General features: G+C 37.9%; 1 protein-coding gene across 6 annotated transcripts in view; it reads right to left on the bottom strand.

Moving 5' to 3' along the window:
* Positions 1 to 22,879, bottom strand: part of dip2ca (disco-interacting protein 2 homolog Ca) — a 98,262-nt gene that overhangs the window by 19,390 nt on the left and 55,993 nt on the right. For all 6 annotated transcript variants that reach the window (XM_081353048.1, XM_081353050.1, XM_081353049.1 and 3 more), the window contains exons 6-21: positions 16,110 to 16,244; positions 15,130 to 15,249; positions 14,584 to 14,781; positions 12,600 to 12,691; positions 11,844 to 11,954; positions 10,753 to 10,876; positions 9,848 to 9,957; positions 8,428 to 8,530; positions 8,261 to 8,325; positions 8,077 to 8,170; positions 7,151 to 7,270; positions 5,256 to 5,370; positions 3,787 to 3,926; positions 3,459 to 3,595; positions 1,753 to 1,961; positions 5 to 119 (exon numbers count right to left, since the gene is read on the bottom strand). In XM_081353048.1, coding sequence (XP_081209174.1) covers positions 5 to 119; positions 1,753 to 1,961; positions 3,459 to 3,595; positions 3,787 to 3,926; positions 5,256 to 5,370; positions 7,151 to 7,270; positions 8,077 to 8,170; positions 8,261 to 8,325; positions 8,428 to 8,530; positions 9,848 to 9,957; positions 10,753 to 10,876; positions 11,844 to 11,954; positions 12,600 to 12,691; positions 14,584 to 14,781; positions 15,130 to 15,249; positions 16,110 to 16,244 — 1,988 coding nt within the window. The remainder of the gene's footprint in view (positions 1 to 4; positions 120 to 1,752; positions 1,962 to 3,458; positions 3,596 to 3,786; positions 3,927 to 5,255; positions 5,371 to 7,150; positions 7,271 to 8,076; positions 8,171 to 8,260; positions 8,326 to 8,427; positions 8,531 to 9,847; positions 9,958 to 10,752; positions 10,877 to 11,843; positions 11,955 to 12,599; positions 12,692 to 14,583; positions 14,782 to 15,129; positions 15,250 to 16,109; positions 16,245 to 22,879) is intronic.

Here is a 22,879-nt window from a genome sequence, read left to right as displayed (position 1 = left end):
ATACCTGCAGTACACGGCTCATCCACTGGAAGCTGTCCTCCTCTGTGGAGTCGGGCCGCTGCTCGGCTACGACCACAATTCTCTCGTCATGCAGGACCGTCACAGAAAATACCGCTATCCTGAAGATGGAGATACAGACAGGAGATATCAGACCGACCCCTAAAACATCTCGAACCAGGAACTAGTGGCCAGAATAGAATTTAATTTAACATTATTAAAATTAATATTTAAAAATAATAATAATAATAATTGTAATATTAATAATTACATTTACATTTATTAATTCTTATTATAACAATTAATGCAAAAATAGTAATAGTTAATAATTATAATGATTACAATAATGAATTAGAATTAATTCAAATCACAAAACATAGCTGAAGTGATAAACAGCAGAATTTAATTAAAACATTTATTTTAAAACTTCAAAAATGTAAAGTGTTGCAAAAGGATTTTAGGGCACCTGTGAGTAATTTAATTTTATTTTGTGTTTTTACTTTAATTTTAGTTTAAGTCATTTTGGTGTTTTGCCATTTTTTTTAATACTGTATGTCAATATAGTTTTTATTAAGAATTGGTTTATTTAGTTTTAGTTACACTACGAATATTCATAATGCTTGAATCTGACTGGTTGAGGAACGTTCTAAGTCGTGCAATTATTTCCAGGGAAACACGGCTAAAGTAGTTCCAGGCAGGTCTTGACCACATTACAGTTCCACTTTGCAAAATGATTTCAGTTATTTCAAAGGTCCTTACAGCCTACAACAGCAAAAGAACCAAAATCCACGACGACACTGACCAAACAAATAAATATAGTGAATAATAGGATAAAAACAACAAAATATTGCCATGTTTTTGCCACAAAATTACGTTTTATTATGTATGGAAAGCACATACTCAAACGCACACACATGCAGACACGCTCTCACAGAAACGTGTTGTCAGCGCTGCTCTGATGATTTTATCAGTAAAATAGTTTAGCAACTTAAAAGCTACATGACATTTCTCACTAGAGAGGTAATAACGCCACTGTTCTTGGAGTAGACAAACTTACAGTTTGTTAGTACAGTTTGTTAAACATGTTTGTTACGAGCTATTAGTAGAGAAACTGCTGCTGAACATCGTTCAGAGATGTACAGACTCTGGTAAATCACACACGCTTAATCTCTCTCTCTCTCTCTCTCTCTCTCTCTCTAATAACTGCATTAGTCTTCTATCTATGGCTCAAGCCTCTGTTTCTAGCTTTAAAATGACGTTTGTAATTCCGCTTTGTGACGTGGCCGCATTACCACCTCAGGTGTGCATTATTTTCTAATAAATCAATGACCTGTTGTCAATTATTCCTTACTTATTTTAGTACTTCAACTTAAACTAAACGAAAATGAGAATTGTTGCCTGGGCAACTAGCTAATTAACAAAGTACCAAAATAGACAATGTTTATTTTGTTTCAAGTAATGAAAATGTATTTTTATATTATATTATTACTGTAACACATCTGATTTACCACACTGCATAAAGCTTTAAGAAAACTGATGAACAAAACCTGAGGTAATTTCACAGAGGCAACTGAAACAGAACAACTCCACCACAACACGCAGAGCACACACTCTTGCCGCCCCAGCAGGTGTTAAATCCATTTAATTTGCACTCAGCATGTCCAAAACAAACAAGCTCATGCGCTATATATACCACGCGGTCTTTGATGACCAAGAAGAATATGCTATGTTTGTTTGTTTTTAATGTGTTCTCACCTGCCCCTGTACACAAACTTCATGGGCTCCACCGCTAGCGCTGTGGCGACAATATCGTCAGCGTTGTGTCTCCGTCCACTCACCACCATCAGACCATCCATCTTTCCAGACACGAACACCAGACCACCCGGGCCTATGAAACCGAGCAGCCCTGTACGAGTGAAGGGGTACTCGCTGATAGGAGCCCCAGAGCTGCTCATGGGAAAAACCTGACAGCCAACAAAACAAAAGACAAAAATTAAGATCAAACTATACATTTGTAAATTTAATACAGCATAAAAATGTGGAAGTTCACTCTATGGCTATGGAGTAGAGGTGTGCACGACCATGGGATCCGACACAACAGTGTGGCGCAGGACAAGTGCAGAGTGTGCTGAGTGTGGATATGTGAGGGAAGATACTGATATGTGCGTGAGAATCGGGAGAAAGAAATGACTCGTGGGCTCCCACAAAATATAATTATCTAATAACAACAGCACGTAGAAGTCAGTCACTGGAGATCTGAAGTGTCATGTCTGTGGAAATTGGAAAAAAATAGCCTAGAGACAATGGAACTAAACAGAATCCAACAAGGACCGGGAGTGAAAAATCCACATAGACCTTTTCCTACGGGCTTTTGTGGGCGGGAGTGGGACAAAATGTGAAAGTTTAGGGCGGGAATGGGATAAAATTTAACATATTGTTTTAGTTAGCTACTTGTGGTAGCGGGATTGAAAAATCCATCCTGTGCAGACCTCTATTATAGAGTCACTTCTCCCCCATTTAACATTACAGTGAAATGATAACTGATTGGTTGAAAATTGAAACTTTACATTTAGATTTAAACTTGTGGACTTAATGTACGCTCAACAGATTTAACAGAAATCTAGAAAGATTAGCTACAAATACCCAGATATTTGCCGTATATCACTGGCTGAGTCCAAAATGCATTTCAATGATCTGCCATTATTTTATTTGGAGGCAAGGGTAAAGTTTAATGGCTAAAAAACAATTCAATTAAGTCTATGAAATTCTTTTGAGAAAATAGGCACCAAAATGGTTTTGGATAGTGACTATTTTTTACTTTTGTGTCATTTGGTCACACAATTTTTTCACCTCAGAGTAAAAAAAGACTTTTTTTGTAATTGCAACTTTATAGTGTATCTCACAATATCATACTGTATTAATATGTATCTCACAATTGTGAATTTATATATTATAATTGCGACTTTATATCTCAGTTGTGACTTCATTTCTGATTGCAACTTTATATCTTACAATTGCGATTTTATATCTCACGATTGCGACTTTATATTTCACAATTGAAATTTTATTTCTCATAATTGTGACATTTTATCTCACAAATCCAACATTACATATCACAATTGGGGCTTTATATCTTACAAGTGGGACTTTTTATCTCAAATTTGTGACTGTTATTTGTAATTGCAACTTTATATCTCATAGCGTGACATTATATCTCACACATCTTCATTTTAATATCTCACAATCACCTGTTTTATTTTTATACTCTATGAGGTGAAATCAGGCTTCAGATATCAGACTTTATGTGAAAATGCTCTACTCATTATTTCCGAGCAATTTAACAAACAAGCCAAAGAAAAGACTGTGATCGGAGCATTTTAACATCAGTTCAAGCAGAGGTCTAGGGATTGTCGGAAGGAGAATCTACAGCCAAATCGATCTTGCTCTGAGAGGACACAAACCTCAAAGGTGTTTTTTGTCATGCCCGAAAGCCCATAATATGACATTCCCGTGGCGATGGAACACACACACAGCTCTCCGATCTCATCTGTTCGGCACAGCTGAGGAACTCCCTCTGGTTTGACCACACACATCAGAGCTGCACATACACAACATCAATAAACAGATTACACACTTTATGAAGCAGTAAATACAGCACACAGAGAGAGGCGTACACATTACACAACGCCCGTCTTTGATGGCTCTTCTTTAATGCTAAACATACAACAATATTTACATAGGCACATTCAAGACTTCCTCAGAACCATTTGTGCATGTACATATGTGTACCTCCTGGCATCACAGTGCCCACGTCCTGTACGGTGAGTACGGACAGGCGCTCCTCTGAGTCCACTCTGATGACACCGTAGCTCAGACCCTGCATAGACAGAACTCCTCGACCCGGCGGCTGGTTACTGTCATCTGTAGGCCTTAAACGAGAAATAAAATGTGGGAATCACGGTTATAAAAATATATGGAATCACGGTTGTGGATCACACTTAACAGTGACTCTAATGCAATGTAAACCTGAAAAGGAAGCCGATTGGTCTAACTTGTTTTGATGGACAACCATAAGCCCCACCCACATATAATGTCCTCTGAAAGACACTCGTCTGAGCTAACAGATATGTTTGGCAAAGTACAGCAGGCTTTATTTGAGCAAAATACATAAAACAGGGTGTGCCGATGTAGTATGCTGGAAATAATAGCTCTGTTCCAAAACTAGAGTGCTGCCACACTACACAGGGTGCCTACTAAGGGACCGGACAAGAAACTGATGGGGAACTTGAAATTGGTTCCAAAAGCATTTGATTCGCCATTCTATTTTTTATATTTAGTAGTTTCGAATATAATGTAAGTATATTTATAATCAACATGTCTTGCATCTTGAGTGATTCCCGTGATTTTTTCCCCCAAACAACCGTCGTCTCGGGTGTGTGCATAATGTCTAACTTTTTAAAAAGCTGTATAAGTTTTGGAACAGAGCAAAAGTGCAGAAATGTTGGACCAATCATCTAGAGCTCTGAAATGAAAATGAGAACGAGGAAGGAAATTATTACCAGAGTGAGAAATATTCTGTGAACCACATTGCCCAAAACAAATGAGTGCAAAGGGTGAAAAATGAGGTTACTACTAGTTTGCTCAGTAAATCCACAAATGACAACGACGTAGCTTCTTTGATGACAAAAACAGCGGAATTACGTTTTGTTGGTTGCCATTGAAAAAACTTTTTCCACTGACTTCACTATAAGGTGAAGTTTTCTTCTATGACACCAGGCTCTTTTATTAGCTTTCAATTCGTTTCAGTTTTTGTTCAAATTCATACAAGCTGTTCTCATCCTCAAATTTGTCATGAGAGAGAGAAGGTCTGTTAAAACGTCCAGCGATGGAGTTAATCCTGTGGAATGAAAACCATATGCTCTGAGTTCTGTCACGAGTTTGATTCGGTCACAAAGCAAAGATGTCAGGACTATTCAGGGCTGTAATTATGGAGGCAGCCTAAAAAAAACATTATTTTCTTGTAAATGGTTTTGGAAAATTGCATTGAAGACATACACAGACTTCGGTAAAGCTCTCTCGATGAACCATTAACTTCAATCTGTCTGTCTAACCAACAGGAAAATGTTTGTGTCCATATTTCCATCTTTTTTCAGAATCTTTTGGAATACGAAACTCATAAAAGGGACAGAAAGATCTAAATGTTCTGGAAGGAAGTTTACAGGGTGAGTGAGTGGTCAATGTGTCAGCACTCCTCTCACCTCCTGATGGCCACGGTTAGGGCTTCAGCTGAGCTGGCACATGGACAGATGACCTCTGGACGTAGTCCTTTACTCTGGAAGACATTGAGGAACGCGTCACATGATGAGATGGACCCTGCAGAGAAAGGAAGAGAACATTACGTACTATAATGTGAGGCCTGTCTCATATAACATTTTAAACAGTTCATACTTTTAGAAGTATCCTAACATTGTAGGGTACAATGGGAACAGAGCTCTTAACACTAGAAGTGCCAGAATTCCATAACTACTAGAACTGCCGCAAGCGGTCATTTTGACCGCTAGATTCCAAACTCTATATCTTTAATTATAAATACCCAATTGAGAGATGAATGCATTTATTGTATTAGGATATCTTTTAAAAACAAAACAACACCAAACTGTACATTTAAACAAGTTTAATTATACATCTATAAATAATAATATCCGTAGATGTCCTGAACAAAATGACGGAGTAGCCTGTTTTCATGTTTACACTGTTCGATCGCGCCCGCGCCCTACGCACACACACACACACACACACACACACGCACGCACGCACACACACACGCACACACACACCATATTCCAGCATTGCAATCTTGACATTGCAGCCTGTTTTTATAGCCATAATAAAATATAAAAATAAAATAGTCAACCTAACATATACAAATTCCACTGCTCTGTTTATATAGTCAGTAGAAGTCTTCAATACCATTTTGCGCATGTGAAGAGGATGATTTTTTCCGTCGATATTGGAACGTGAGTGAAGTACAAAGCAATCTAATTTCTCATTACAATAATGTAAAATATTTGTTAAATTAAGTACAACAAATAATATTATGATTTATATATGATATTTTTCATTAAAACAGTGATAAAAAAAAATAGGCTTTATTTTCTTTTTTTACATATATTTTCACCTTTTTTCTTCTGAATTTTTGTTGTCCATCTATAGCCATGGTCAGGAACTTGAGGCTCACCAGGTTTCTCACCATTTACCAGTATATGATCATAAAAAACTTCACATCACTAGAGATCAGTTTCCTGCAGAAAACTCCTTTGTTTTACAGCCTACAGAAGTTAATAAAAAGTAAATTCACAATATTTCAAGATGTTTCGACCAACTTGCAGTGCTGTGCACAACATCAATCAATGTTATGTTTTGAGGGCTACGTTCACTGTTTGGAAACGAGAACTTTATTTACTCATGGTATGGACCTAAATAAAGTTATTGTTATTGAAATGTTATTGAAAAATACATGTTTTTAGTAAAACAGTAAGGTTAAAAAAAAGAGACCTCTGTTCTATAGCCTTTTTTTTTTTTTTTTTTTTTTTTCTCGTTTGAATTGAGATATGAGTTTTTGTGAGATTCACCCAAATGTTCTTTGACTGGAAAGAAATCCTTGTGTTATTAAACAGTACACAGTCTATACAGTACATCAATCCATTCATCTCAAAACACCAAGAAAAAACCTCATATGATCCTTTAAAACCATTTTACTTCTTGAATACTCCATGAGAAACACATCGACTGTAGGGGCATTTACATTGGCATTTGAACGAAACAGGCAGCAGAATGGATGTTTTGTCCTTCAGTGTGTCCATTTGTGTATTATGTGTCTGTATACATCAGGAAAATGGCTTCTGGGCATCATCTATCCTGACTCATCTCTTCTGTGAGTTATAATCCCAGAGGGCATATATGAGTGCATACATTTATATTACACACTTATGAATGATGCTTTTAGCTTTTTTCAGGTTGCTGGGTATGTAAACAGCTACTTAAACCTCAGTTTATTTCCAGTCAGAGGAGTATTTCAAGAAACAAACAGGTGTGAGAGGAAGGTTAAAGGTGGAAGGGAAAGGAAGAGTTAATAAAAGGAGAGAAAGCTCACATGGGTTGGATCCGTCTGCCACCACCAGCATGCGCAGGGAGCTCAGGTTGATGTCTCTCTGATCTCGGTGAGCAACTAGAGCCCAGTGCATATCCCTGGACTTGACACAAGCCACTTTACCTACACACAAACACACATATTTACTATACAAATCACAGGAATGGCCATATTAGACACATACAAAACTGTATTAAAAAGCAATGTCACGTAAATATGACTAATTCACTAAACATGAGCAGAACAAATTTCTGAGTAAACCTTTAAATGGTACAATGAGGGTTTTTACAACTGATTTATTCTGAATTTTTTTCCCGTTCATGTTTCATGAAAAACTACTAGTAAGATTAAAGATTAAGACTGAAGTCTATTTATATTAAGACTAAGCACAAAAATATATACATTTTAAAACAAAACAATGCATACACATATTCCTCAACATAAAGTCGAAAAAAAAAAGTGGTCAAAAGTGATTCCCAGAGGGAATATTTGTTTATAATGACCCTTCAAGTTCGATTGAATCATCAAAATATGAGGAAAATATTTAATATTTTTTAAACGTATGAGGGAAGAACATAATACTAAACTTGGTTAAGGTATTTAAAAAACAAAAAAACAAAAAAAAAAAAACTTGGCTATAGGTTTTACTATGCAAAAAAAAAAAAAGTATTGAAAAACAAAGTTCACAGGAAACCGCATACAGTACATTGACTACAACATAATCAGTTATTAATATTTTGTTGATTATATCTTGTTTTTGCATGTGTTTATAATTTCTTTGTATGTCTGCCTGGCCAAAAATTATGTACGCACAATTTGTGTAATAATATGTTGTTATAAGGACTTGGAGTAAACATTTTTGGTGATAAAAATTTGTTAAATAGTTTGTCTAAAAAAAAAAAAAAAAAAAAAAAAAAGGTCTGACAGACCTTTATATTGACACACTTTCTGGATCCAGGAAAGAGGGTTGACTTTCATCAGTGAGTATGGGATGCTGATTACATGCATCATGTTCATAACACTCTGGAGAAACAGAAAGTGACTTATTATCACCCTGAATGTGTAACATATGATCTATTGTTTACATGATTTTTTCCAGAAGTTATGACTTACAGTTAGGATTCCATGCCACAAACCCACATCCTTTTTAAAATCCAATACATTCACTATGATTTCAGCTGAAAGACAAAAAGAGAAGATAGTTTACAATATTATTGTCTGAGAAGGACCGGGGACTGACCTAGAGGTACAGTGTGTGTGTGTGTTCTTGTGGGACTCACCCTCTGTGTATCCACAAGACTGCGTTAGGGCCTGGCAGTGTGTAAGAAGTGCAATCCGTGTCACTGTCACGCCCAAAACACTCCCATCTTTACAGGTCTTATACTGTAAAACAATAAACAGTGTCATACAGGGCAATCATTAACAACAATTAATGCATAAAATCCCTTTACAAACACAGTTTGCATGGCCGTTAACGCACTACTGTAAGAGTGATTGTAAAGAAACCTGTGTAGAACTTGTCCAAGTCATACTGTATTTCAACTTTTAGGACAATTTCATGACATCCTCCCCACAATTCTTCTTTTTTTCCCTTCAATTCTGTTTTCAATTCTTTTTAGACATTTAACTTTTGAAGTTTTTATTATATTCATTAGATTCTCATTACTGTAATACATCAAATTACAGTAGTATAACGTCACTTTTTTAACATTTATTTTTTTACTTTTAATAATGCTTTTTTCATACTATATAATCAAAAAATTTGCTAATTGATAATGGTAATTGGAGAAAATGTGCTAATTTTAATAATAATACCTTTTCCATATTATCTATAAAAAAATTAGCTTGTTTTTCTTCCCAGTAATTATAAATGGGTAAAAATGTGCTTTATTGAATAATATATTTTTTACAATTTTAATAATACTTTTTTCATCTTATGTATATAAAAAATTGCTATCTTTGTGATAATTGAGAAAAAACTTAACTTTTAATAATCTTACTTTCATATTACATAATTAATGAGTTTTTTTGCTTTACAGTAATAAGAATTGAGGGGAAAATGTGCGGTATTGTCATAAAGATTACGTTCACTATGCCAAAATCTTAATGGTCCAATAAAGGCTTAGTTTCCTTTAAGTAAAATATAATTTCATATTTTTCTTTTGATTTTAGTAGTGAAGTGTCTTCTTCTGTACATGTTTGTCATACTGTACTGAAAAGGCGTGCAGTAAAACAGAAATCAAACATCGGCCCAGCACCGTGGACATCTGACACCCAGCCACTTTGCACAGACTCTCAGATTTCTGGGATCTGGTGAGGAACATTGAGACAGCTCACTCAAAAATGGTTCAATAACATGAGACCAGCCCCACTCCATCAACCAGCATCTCCTACAAGAGTCCCGATTCACAATTAAACAAACATTAATCATTTATCATCCATTATCCAGCGACTCTCTAATGGAGGCAGCTGTGCCCGGCATGCTGATAGGAAATATTGATTTCTGTGGCTCGAGACATAGAATATCTACCAATCAGATATCATAAAACAATTAAAGTGGCTGGTGGGTGCAGCATATGGAAAAACAATCCCAGACTGTTGGTTTCCACATCGGGAAAATGATTGTGTGTGTACGGCCGGTAAAATAATTTGAATAAAATGATATTTCCATAACGGTCTTAATTCCATGGGTTAGCTCACCTCTATGTAGGCGGTGTCGTTATTTGCATCTTTGATGTGTGGGAACCAATCACGTGGTGGCTTGGACAAGTGTTTGGATTCCGTGACGAACCATAGCAGCTTTGGCCATCCTGATGAGTGGGTGGGACCAAACAGAGAGAACACATAAATATTCATACCAATCTATTAATATTCATGCAGCTTGATGAGTCAACCAAGACTATCATTACCATTATTAGTAGTGATTATCATTCAAAAGAATGATAGTGAGTGATTAGGGTGACTGGCTAAATAACTGTGCGTCAGGATGAGAGTAAGTCCGTCTTTTCTCTGTCTTGGGGTAAATGACTATCCTCTCTGGACTTCTTCATCATTACAACAATATCACAGAGTCTTAACTTCTACATTTTCTATTTATACCTTCTCTCGTCTTACTGCGGCCCAGACAGGGCATAAAATGCTGACTGCTAGCAGTCTGGCTCATATAACATCACACGCATGATATGGCCCATCATGCTCTTGATGTTTGCTCGCCGGTCTACACAGATTCTCACTACTTTAATATGTTTAAAAATTTAATTTATTCCTGTGATGGAGATGAATTTTCAGCATCATTACTCCAGTCTTCAGTGTCACATGATCCTTCAGAAATCATTCTACTATGCTGATTTGGTTCTCAAGAAACATTCGTATTATTTGATGAATAGAAAGTTGAAAAACAGCATATATTTTATACAGAATTTTTTTTTTAGAAACAATGTTTGCAAACTGTGGTTGGTGGTTTACATGTCAATAAGATGGTCTCTTCCTGTCTAAGTCGGTGGTTCTTGGCCATATTTAGCTGAAAAGAGGACTAGACTTTATGCTTATATTCTGGCTACATGCCACTATACATCACTTTTGGAGTTGTGTATTAACGCACTGACCTTTGAACTGTGGTATTTCCCCAGTGGGGCCTTTCGGAAGGCCTTTGTGGCAAGCGTCACTGGTCAGAGCCACGGTAACCCCACAACTGCCCAGGAGAAAACCGATCTGCTGACTTCCTGCATCCTAATGCACACACACACACACACACACACACACACACACACACACACACACACACACACACACACACACACACACACACACACACACACACACACACAACAAACAGAGAAATAGGCTAAGACCAACTAACATCCATCATCAGTACAGCAGCAAAATACACTGCAGGGGAGGTGACGGCCTACTTATTACAGACAGCACACTGAGAAATGATGTTTACCCATAATACCTGAATATCTCTTTTATCTTTGATGGATAACCATGCAAATACCATGGTATTTGAATATGGTAATCATTAGTGTCATGGCATTAGCAATGCCAAGGTCACTGGTTCGATTTCCTTATAAAATGCCTAGCTTGAATGAAATGTAAGTGGCTTTGGATAAAAGCATCTGTACGCAGAAAAACACACAGCTGCTATTGGACTGGACAGAAGTTTATTGGTTTCCTAAGTGCACTGCATGCAGAGGAAGCCAGAGAGTGTTCTGCCAGTTTCCAGGTCCTTTCCTGGAATTTTTGGACTGATGATCAGGCTGACTCTTGCCAAAGCTGCTCTCCTCCTCTACTTCGACCACTAAAATTCGACATACGTATCTGAGGCAATACCTCAACCTCGAGGGGTCTGCGCTGATACATTCAGCCTGACATACTGAAAAGATAACAGATCTCAAAATAGACAGAGAACTGGAGAGCGAGACACTGCAATATTTACAAGGTCATGTTTCCAGAAGGCCTTTGTAATACGTTACCATTAAACATGAATAAAAAACAAATATTAATATTTTGCACGGTAAAGACTGTTAGGTTGGCACTCAATAGTGTGAATCCATGCTGAGAAGAAAGATCTGCAGGGGAGGATTGTGTGTAGGTAGGAACTATAACTTGTTACGTTGTCAAAAAAGCAGACCTGAAGGCTTTAAGAAATGTGACAGTCATTCATGGACTCTCATGGTGGTATATTTAGTCTCACCTTTCGGGTAAGTGGCACTTCGATAGGTACTGGCACCACCTCTGCCAGAAGGCAGCCGTAAAAGGCGACCATAAAGGCGGCGGGGTCGTTGTTGGGGAACACAAGAGCCACCTGCTCGTGGAGTGATAAGAGAGGAAAGGTGTCAGACTTCAGACACGAGCGTATGCTAATCTGACAGGGACATGCTTTAAAACCGAGGCATGCGGCAGGAAACGACACTGTCATTAAAGGAATGTTCTGGATTCAAAACAAGTTATGCTCTATGTTCAGCATCTGCAGCATGTTGACAATTACCACAATCATTTTGATTCGTCCCTCGTTATGTTAAAACAGACAAAATTGTACATCCGTCGATATAATGGAAGTCTATGTGGCAAGTCATTCCAGAGGGTTTCAAAGCAGCTTGAATTTTGTATCATTTTGTTAAAGCGCTTTAATTCAGGGTTTTTTTGTTATTAAGTTGTCTAAATCATCCAGTGTAGCAGTGTAGGCTACTATTTACACCGTAAAAAGTGAACACAGGCAGATTTAAAAGTTACTTTTCATATTCAAAATTGTATTTGTTTTAACATTTAACTAGTTAATTAAAAAAGGTGTATTTTAGCACTCTAACCTTGCCTCATAGACATGCATTAGTGTACACACAATATATGAAAATTAAGGAACAAGACAAAACTATGTTCTGTGGTAATCGACAGCATGTAGACGTTAACTCTAATGAGTGGATCTGCTTCTAATAGGTTCAGTCACACTCACCCGGTCTCCTGGTCGGACCATTGGTTCCTGTTTTGTGCCCAGTTTGTGGAGGATGTTGTACGCTACTTTGATGCTCCGAGACCAAAGTTTACCTGTGTAGAAGGAAGTACAGAAGAAACTGTCTTTTATGGGGTCAGTTCACCAAAAATGCCTTGTAGTTTAAGGTTTTTGAAAGAATTATCTTATGCTCACCAAGGCCAATGTTATTTTAATTTACAGTACAAACAGTAATATTGTGAAATATTATTACAATTTAAAAACAATGTTTTCTATTTTACTTGCATTTATTTATTCCTGTGATGGATGTTGAAAACAGTTGTGCTGCTTAATATTATTGTGGATTTTTTTGATGAAATAATAGTTCAGCATTTATTTGAAATAAAAAATCCTTTGTAACACTGTAAATGCCATTTATCTAATTTGTGATAAATTTAATGCACCCTTGCTGAATACAAGTATTAAATTATTTCAAAAAATCCTAAACTTTTGAACGGTAGAATAGGTTGCACCAAGTTTGACTTGAATGCGAAACACAATTGGTTGTTGCATCTCTTAACCAAGAACCGACAGCTTGAATAAATGTATATGGGAGTGCAAATGAGATTAAAGGCAAAGAGGGATTTTCAGGGAATAATGAAGTCAGTTCCCTTTTGGTCCTGCCACAAAGCTATCGTATAACTTCAGAGTCATATGGAGTACTTTTATGGTGCATAAGAAAACTAAGCTCTACATAAAAAAAAAAAAAGTGAAATAGAGAAAGAGAAAAAAGTGAAAAGATTCCACACACTGAAGGGCAAGCGAAGGACAAACATGGACTGAGACCAAATGGCCAAATTTCTCAAAGTTTAAGCATCTGGATGAGTCACACACAGGGCGTTTCTGAATTTTATCTTCTCTGTCCTGCTGAATTTTTGACCTGCTGTTATCAGGATTTAACTCATGGCTATGAAGCCCCAGTGAAAGCCAAACGGTGCGCATGAGATAGTGATCTCGCTCTGCGTCTGTGTTCTGTGGAAAGTTAATTACTCTTTTGATTTGAGTGAGGACTTTAACGAGCTAAGGAGGAGGGTGATATTCCTCGGTGAGCTCTGGGGGGAGGGGGGTGTTAATGCGCCACACAAACAGCCATTGCCATTCATTTTCTGGCTCACATTGCAAACTGTGTGAGTGGCAGTGGAGGTTTTCTGTTGGTCAGGGTTTTGAGCGTCCTGATGACGTGTGTGTAAAGATGAAGAAATGATGATGCTCAGGTGGCTTAATGATCATTTTCAATTTTCAGAAAAAAAGAAAAGAAAAGAGGAAATACCAATCCATTTCAGCAGATACACACACTGCAAACCCTTTCTCACACTCTCACCAGTGATGTGCTGGATCCTCATCGAGTAAAATCAGCGAGAGATAGAGAGAGAGACTGAAACCTCACACCACACACACACTACACAAAAAAAGTCCAATAATGATCTCCCTCTCATGTCAGAGCATAAATAAACAAGGAGACAAGGGTATTTATGTTACTATAAAATGAACAGGTATATCAGTATATTCAGAGCACCAAAAATACACTACAGTAGTTTTCACACTTAAATGCCAATGCATTACTGCAAAATATCAAAACAAGTGGCATCTGCAAACAAATTATGCTTTTCTCAGAACTAACTAGATTTTCTGAATAAAAAGACTTGTAAAGTGTTTTTGCTATTTCTTTAAAATAAATAGTGCTATTTTGTTTGACATATAATAAATATTTTGTTTATGATAAAATAAAATAAATAAGACATTTATACATTAAGCATGACTTAATTGTTGAAATACTTTTCAGGGTCATGTGTGGTCCCAAATAATACTCAGAAATATTGTTTATGAGTATGAAAATTATCACATATTATACGATTCTGCTCTAATATATTATAATTTTGTTCCAGTATGTTTGTATGCAGATGTTGGTCATTATATGTATGGCTGTAGTTAAATATGGCTATATTACCATAAGTAAGGACGTAGAGGGGTTTGCCGTTGGTGTCCATGGTGGTCAGGCAGGGCGCTTTGGGCGAGATGGTCCCCCAGCGTTGCAGTGCAGCTTCCAAAGATGGTGGCCAATTAGTGACCACTCCCAGCGGTTCCCCTCGAATAGCGATCATCTGAGCGCCCTCCGGCCGTGGCTGGTTGGGGTCAGGCTGCTGGACTGAATGAAACCAGATGGAAGGGGCAAAACATGGCCATTTAGGAGGCAAAAAATCATCCATGTTTTAGCAAAATGGTTCAATGAACAGTGAATCCTTAAATCAACGGTTCAGTTGAATCATCACTCATCACTGGTGTTTTTGTCAAGACATTTAATTAAATGCTGATGTTCATTACAATGTTTTCATTTAGCTGACTTACTGTAGCTGATTTGGCTGATTAATCCAACCAAATCATTCAAAACAACAGATTCAAAAGATTGTTTTGTTTGCGAATCAGGCATCATTATGTGTGTTTGTGTATATGAATAGCTCCAAAAAGAAACTGTGATGATGAGTCAAACACTCACCTTCTAGGAGCTCTTCGAAATCATCAACAAAAAACTCTCGAAGCGGAGGTCGTCTGGGCTGCTTTAGTGTGTTCACAAGTTGCTGGATTTTAGCTGAAACACGACTGCTAACAGGGACTCCTATGAAGCACACATGCATGTTAATGCACAAAAACACACAAAGCTTGACAAAAAACAAGCAAAAACAAAAGGAATATTATCTCTCGTACAATAAATCCAATTTTCCTGAACGAGCCTATAAACACACACAAGGCTGTCTGGGTCTAAACGACTAGCTGTAAACGGATTAGATGGACGGCTGAATGTGAACAATGAAGATGTTTCAACTCCCCACTGTTGTGTATACTTCCGTATCAAACACCTCAATTTTCATCTTACCCCTAACAAATCAATTTTACAGATGCAGTCAAATCCAGCCTTCAGGGGCGTCCCCAAGAGATCACATTAAAGAGTGGGATCAATGCCCTCAATCACAGCTTCATAACAGAGGATCCATCAGAGCAGATATCAAAGACTGTGTCTATTATTTCCAGGGCTTACATGCAAGATACATGAGATATATATATATATATATATATATATATATATATATATATATATATATATATATATATATATATATATCTTTATTTCAATTACTGAAAATCATTTAATAAAATTTTTTTGGTGTACATAATGCTTTAAGTATCATGAACTAACAGTAAACAATACTTTTATAGTATTTATACCGGCCACCACCACTGTGTCCTTAACCCCAGGTTGCTGCAGGGGGACTATATGCAAGTTGCTCTGTATAAAACCATCTGCCAAAATAAATATGGTTAGGGTGGAAGAGAAAATGCTAGATGGGTTGTCAAAATGATTGAGGAAAATGACTCATGTAAATCTTTCAAAGCTCATTGTAATGTTTGAAATGAAAACGTCATTACTGTCTCTAAAACCTCACTCCTTTTCTTTCACACACATTATTGTGCCCTCACCATCTCCGGTCTCCATGAGTTCGGCGTTGCCATATTTGGGAGTGGTCCGGGGTACGGTGGACACCTGTGGCCTCTCAACCTGAACGGGATGTTCGGAGGTGTAGGTGGTGACGTCCGGAGGGGCTGAGTGATTCTCTGGATTTGGGAATATGAGGAGGAACCAAAAAGCAGGATGAGAAACTCTAGCTTAAAGGTGCAATGTGCGTTTTTTCTGAGGATCTAATGGCAGAAATGCAATATAAGATCCATAACTATGTTTTCAGTGGTGTATAAAGACCTTACTTAATGAACCGTTATGTTTGTATTAACTTAGAATGAGTCATTTATATCTACATAACAACGGCCACCCCTTTCTATGAAGGTCGACATATTGTGACGTCATGTTTCTACCGTAGCCGACAGCGAACAAACAGCGCTACAGAGCACATTTCGTCACTAACTCGATTGACAAACAGCAGAAAAAGACGCAGCAGCAGAGTTTCGTGAAAATTAATGTGACTGACTTATTCTATCGGACAAGAGCCGAAGGAGGGTAAATCTGATTCGAAAAAGAGAAAATTTGACGAAGCAAGAAAAAGAAGGGAGAAAAAGAAGCAAAAATCACGGGTAAACATCGTTTTGGCTTTTCAGCGATGGAGGAGTCTTAAAAGCGAAAAAGGCTTTCAAAGCGACGCCGAAGTTGCCTGCTTTCTGCTGGACAGGTAAGGTATTCCAACTTTAACAATGCAAATAAAAACTGTTGTATCATAATCTTAGCATTACCTAGAAGCTAGCCATAGACACAGTGTGAAGTGACGTTTCCCTTGTCAGTGGTGTAAAATATGTAACGTTATTTAGTAGGGGTGTAACAATACACGTATTCGTATTGAACCGTTCGGTACGAGGCTTCCGGTTCGGTTTTCGGTGCGATATGATACGATGCGGTATGTTGTGGAGCATGGGAAGGGTTATAATATATATTGACCAGAAAATGACCAGCTATAAACCAGCTGATAACAGGTTTGTTGCAGCTAATGACCAACTTGAACCAGCTTTAAACCAACTATCATGTTCCATAAATTTATATCTGGTTCAAATTGGTCATTTGCTGATCAATCTATATTATACACTGAATAACCAATCCAATGGCTAGCCCTAACCACCAATGAACAAGCTGGCAATTGATTCTGCAGCTAATAACCAACTTTAGCCTACTTTTAACCAACTATCATATTCCAAAAAAACGTTTGAACTGGATTGTCTAGAAGGATTTCAGTCCTACCTGACTTTGATAAAGAGCCCTGACACACTTGGCACATTGTTTACGATTAAAAGGAAAAGGGTGGGAGGCATACAGGAAGTGATTTTGAGGAAAACATGCACATGTCTCTGAAAGAGAGAGACGGATGGAACGCAAGAGACACAGTGGAGAGCTTTTTCATCCTTTCCTTAATTACAGTCCCTTTTACTTCCACTCGGTGAGTCCGCTGGGCTTCTCTCTCGCCGTTCACCCTCCCTCTCAGACAATAAATTCTCAGCTGTCTGCGGCCTCTTTCTCATTCCCCTCAGCTCGCTCCTGAAACGTCTTTTTCACATTCGGTGCCCTTGGCTGCCACATATTACCATTATGATATTCCTACAGAGTTTGTGTGGTCTAACGTCAAGTAAATAAATGTCACTTTCCTTTTTTGTACGATTTCAAATGGCAGATGTCAGTGGGTAAGTCTTTCACTAAAAGCTGTCACAAGTTTCCCACCATTTCATCCCGCGCTCCAATCGAGCCGTTCAGAGAAATAACCGGCCGTGTGTAATTTCGACACCGGGAATGAGGAGAATGCCAATGAGGCAGCACTATTTCTCCTCCACCATAAAACACGCAAAATGGCCCTAACAGAAACGTCCACTGTGATCAAGGACGACACAGTCCAAGGCTTTTAGCTGCTTAGCTTTATTTCAGCATAGATGGTTTTCAATGTAATAAAACTTCATGCAGACCGTGAGTTCGTATCTGACTGATATGATACATTAATATCAAAATTAGATAGAGTGGTATATTTCAGTGCATTACTTCATACAGAAGAGAAACTATTACTTTACAGCTCTATTTCATAAATCATTTTGTTTCTGACCTGTATTATCATGTATAAATATAAAATGAAGTAGTCATAAATCTGGTAGAGATAAGTCAACAGAATGAACGTGATTAATCGAGATGCCTCCTGTCTGAGGAATCGTGCCAAGCACAAAAGGGGATTGTGGTGAAGGATATGACTAAGGAAGGGCACGACCCCTGGACCGGGCTTCCACCCACCATCAGTAAGTACTAAGTGTCTCTACTGCTACTCCCCCTCATCTCCAGGAGGGCTGGGTAAAAATATTGATGTGACTACCAGTGCAGCTCAATTCACGATTGAATGATCCTTATGAGCCTGTTCTTTTAAAACATCCAACATTACCAGTGTAGTCTGATTTTTGAACAAAAGACTCTAAATCGGTTCCTTTTAGTGAATCAGTAACATACAACATTAACAGTGTAAATGACTCTTGTGAGCTGGTCCATTTTTCTTAATCAAAACAGGGTAGTCCGAATCATGAAAGAATGACTCCTTTGAGCCGGTTCTTTTTAGTGAATCAAAAACATACAGCACAACTTGTAGCTCAATTCATGAATGAACGACTCTTGTCAGCAAGCTGGTTCTTTTTAAGCAAATCAAAAACATACAGCGGAACGGTTTATTCAAAAACAAATTTCTTTTAAGAGCCTGTTCTTTATTTGCGAATGAAAAACATACAGTAGGCTATGATGTGTAGCTTGATTCTCAAATGAATGACTAAGATGAGTAGGTCCTTTTTAGCGAATTAAAAACAGAGTATCATCAGTGTAACCTGATTCACAAACAGATGAGAACAGATTTTTTTGTGAATCAAAACCATAAGCGTTACCAGAGTAGTCTGATTCTTGAACAAATGGCTGTTATTAGCTGCTTGTTTTCGACTCAATAACATACAATGCGACCTGCGTGGCCTAACTCAGAAACAAATTATTTTATGAGCCTGTTCTTTTTAGTGAATCAAACAAATAGCGTAGAGCGCAACCAGAATAGTTCGGTTCATGAAGAAATTACTCTTATGAGCCGCTTCTTTTTAGTGAATCAATAACATACAGCATGATCAGTGGAGCCCGACTCCAGAAACAAATAACTCCTATGAGCCAGTTCTTTTAAAGAATAGCTCAAAAAGATAAGTTACTGGTCCGAAACATTCAAACCATTGTTGGAGAGATTTTATTCCATCTGTAAGAATATGTAAGCAAAATGAATATCATAGTTGAAATACACCCAAATGAATAGGAATCTAATCAAATCAGAATTGGGATCAAATTAGCATGAGAGCTTTGTGAATCAGAATCGAGTGAAATTGGGAAATCAATCTCCAGCCCTAATCTCCAGACTCCCTCCCTGCCTTATATACTACCTCATCTCCTGCTTCATCACTGGCCTCCCTGCCTCGTCTCCTGCCTTTATCATCCGTGATGAGTGTACGAGAAAACACCCAGCAGCTAGAGTCCTTACGTAACAGGCTGAAAATAACCCACATCTAAACTCTCTCCCTCTATCACTCTCTCTCTCTCTTCACCCCACTCCCCTGTTCTTCAGTGACACGGACACTAATGTGGTGGAAAAGGAGTTTCCTCAAAGCCCAGAGGTGCTTGCAGGAGAACAAATAAAAATGACATCTTGAGTCACGTGAGGGAACCTGCTGGCAAATATGCGTCACTGAGACTAGAAAACCCCAGAAAAACAGATTATTTTTAGTCTGGAGAGACACATGAGAATGAATATTACAATCAGTTTTCATTCATCACTACATTCAAATGAGAACATCTTTGGTTTAAGTACTGTTCAAAAACATTTGGTATACTTTATATATAAACTATAGTAAATGATATAAGCAATTTATCAAAACACCTATATAACCTAGAGTTGAAAAATTTGGGGTTGGTAAGAATTATCTTATGCTCCCCAAGGCTGAATTTATTCTATCAAAAATAAAGTAAAAACAGTAATATTGCGAAATACTTTTGATCAATTTAATGCATCATTGTTGATAAAAAAGTATTAATTTCTTTAATAAATTAAAAAAATCTTACTGACCCCAAACTTTTGAATAGTGTATAACATAAGCATGTGCCTGTGTTTCAATGAGAAAATTATTTCAATGGTTAAAATGCAAATAACATTTAGAGAAATAATCATGCATGTTTAACAGATAAACACACAGGTAGTGACAGGTACAGTAGCACAAAACACTAATATTTAAACGGGTCATCGGATGCCCATTTTCCACAAGTTGGTATGATTCTTTAGGGTGTTCATATTAAGTTTGTAATATACTTTGGTTAAATTCCTCAATGGATGTGTAAAACAACACCCTTTTTACCTCCACAAAAACAGCTCTGTTCACAGTGACCTGTTTCGGTGCATGTCTCTTTAAATGATAATGAGCCACTGCTCACCCCACCTCTCTCTTCCATGGGGGGTGTCAAATGGCTGAGGGCAGAAATATGCTAATACGGGACAGTATGTCAGTGGTCGTGGGCGGAGCATGAGCATTATGACATCATAGTGCTCAGAAAATCCAAACGGCCTGATTATTGAGAGTGTTTAGACTTTTTGAGGATTAATTTTTTTTTTTTTATCTGTGAATTTTGCATCCGATGACCCCTTTACAGTAATAGTGCACACAAAAAAGATATCTCTCTTATAATTTTACTCACCATCATGTTCCAAATCTGTTTAACATTATTTCTTCAGTGGAACATAAAAGAATATATTATGCAGAATGTCTCAGCTGCTCTTTTCTATGCAGTGTAAGTGAATGGTGACAAGCATGATTTTAAATTTCAGTCTGTTTCTCACACAGTTATCATATGGGTTCAGAAGACTTGGAAAATAGTGTCAAACTTTTATGGACAACTTGTATTATGATTGTATGGTGCCTTTTTGTGGTAGCCACCGGTCACCATTCACTTTCATTGTGTGAAAAAAGGCAGCGTGAACATAAACATTTCTCCTTTTGTTTTCCACAGAAGAAAGTCATTTGGAAAGTTTAAAGGGGTAGGCAAATTATGACAAAATTTCAATTTTGAGTGAACTATTCCTTGAAAAACACAAGGTAGGGAATGAACAACAACGATAAGCACATAGAGACAAAGAATGGACATCTAAAAGCAGACTGGACGCCTAAAAAAAACAGCATTTCACACTTCATAATTTAATTAAAAAAACATAAATATTTAGAAAACACACAAGGTACACAGTCACTACTACTCACAGAAAGACCATATCTCAAATTCAACAGCACAAACAACGTCTCATAACTGTTCTAAGAGAACTGTGCTCAATCGTACATACACAGAAGAATTGACGTTCAAACACATCAGGTCATAAGATTCACAGCACGCTACTCCAAACACAAAGACACCGAGGGGCCCGTCGTCCCCCAGACTCCAGAGAGAACCACATGGAGGACACAAAGACGGTCTGGATGATCGGATGATTGGGGGAAGTTCATGATGTAAGTGTGTGTGTGTAGCATCAGTTAGTATACTGACCATCCGACTCCAAGGGTGGCGGCCAGAGAAGATCTGATCCGAACTCACAGGAGCGCCGCAAATTTCCGTTCTCTGCTACGCCAAGCATAGTTTTCCTTTTCAACGAGAGGTGTGCGATTGGCCCTGGATGGGGAAGGGAGGAAGGGGGAGAACCAGAACCTTAAGAGCCGTCCACTTCCTCACTGACCGCAGGCATGGATGGGCAGGAGGGACAGGGGCTGATGAGCCGAGCATGGACGGTGCCATGTTCCCAACAGAGTAACGAAGACTCTGGATGTCTTGCATGGAAGGGGAAGGGGGAACGGAGAAGGTGGGAATGATTGAGCATTCCTACAGGGGCACCCACACTGCCATGTTTCTCCCAACGGTACAGGACAAATATGGGAAAACGGGACAAAAGCAACAACCTAAGAAGCACTTGTAGAACTTTGCACTTGGTCAAGTGTTTAAAAATTTCCGAGAGAGACATTAACCATCCTTGCTGTGTTCCTAAATACGCACTAACAATGTTCTGAGAGCTTCGAACACGACCGAGTCTCTTGAGGTTGGTTGTCTGCTTTTAGATGGTACCACAACATTATCATGTAGGAGGACAAAAAGGAAGTAAGAGAGAGAGAATCGAAAGGCTATTTTACACGGTGACCACGAGATCCCAGTTTATTGGTGGCAGAGTGGAGGCGGCAAGGAAAGCTTGCCAAGATTTTGTGTCATTGACCAATCACAAGATTGTATGTGTCAGTATTCTACAACCAATCAAACTGCATTTAGTTTTAATGTTTTTAGTAACTTTCAGAATTGATGCGTCTAAAATTGCTCCCTGCTGCCCACACAATGTGAATGAGTAAAAGAATGAGTGATTTCAGACACAGCAAATGTCAGCTCACCAATCACATTTATTTCTATTCATGGTTAGCCTATTTTATAGGCCATTTTATTTCGTTTCCTGCTCAACAAAAACAGCCTACAATGCTGAGTTGGTCTTCAGGATTGGTCAAGCTGTTTGTTTAGCTGGTTTTAAAGAAGTTTTTAGCAGGTGAGACAAGCTAAACCAGCTAAGACCAGCTTACCCAGGCTTAAACCTGCTATTAAAATTGGCTGGATTTTTTTAACAGGGTAGGTTAATTATCTATGTCTTGTATGAAACATGGAATATAATACTTACAGTAATCACTTCATT

Source organism: Scardinius erythrophthalmus (genome assembly GCF_964197995.2).
Source record: "Scardinius erythrophthalmus genome assembly, chromosome: 22".
Lineage (NCBI taxonomy): Eukaryota > Metazoa > Chordata > Actinopteri > Cypriniformes > Leuciscidae > Scardinius > Scardinius erythrophthalmus.
Note: the sequence above shows the minus strand (reverse complement) of the source record. Positions and strands in the feature narration are given on the sequence as shown.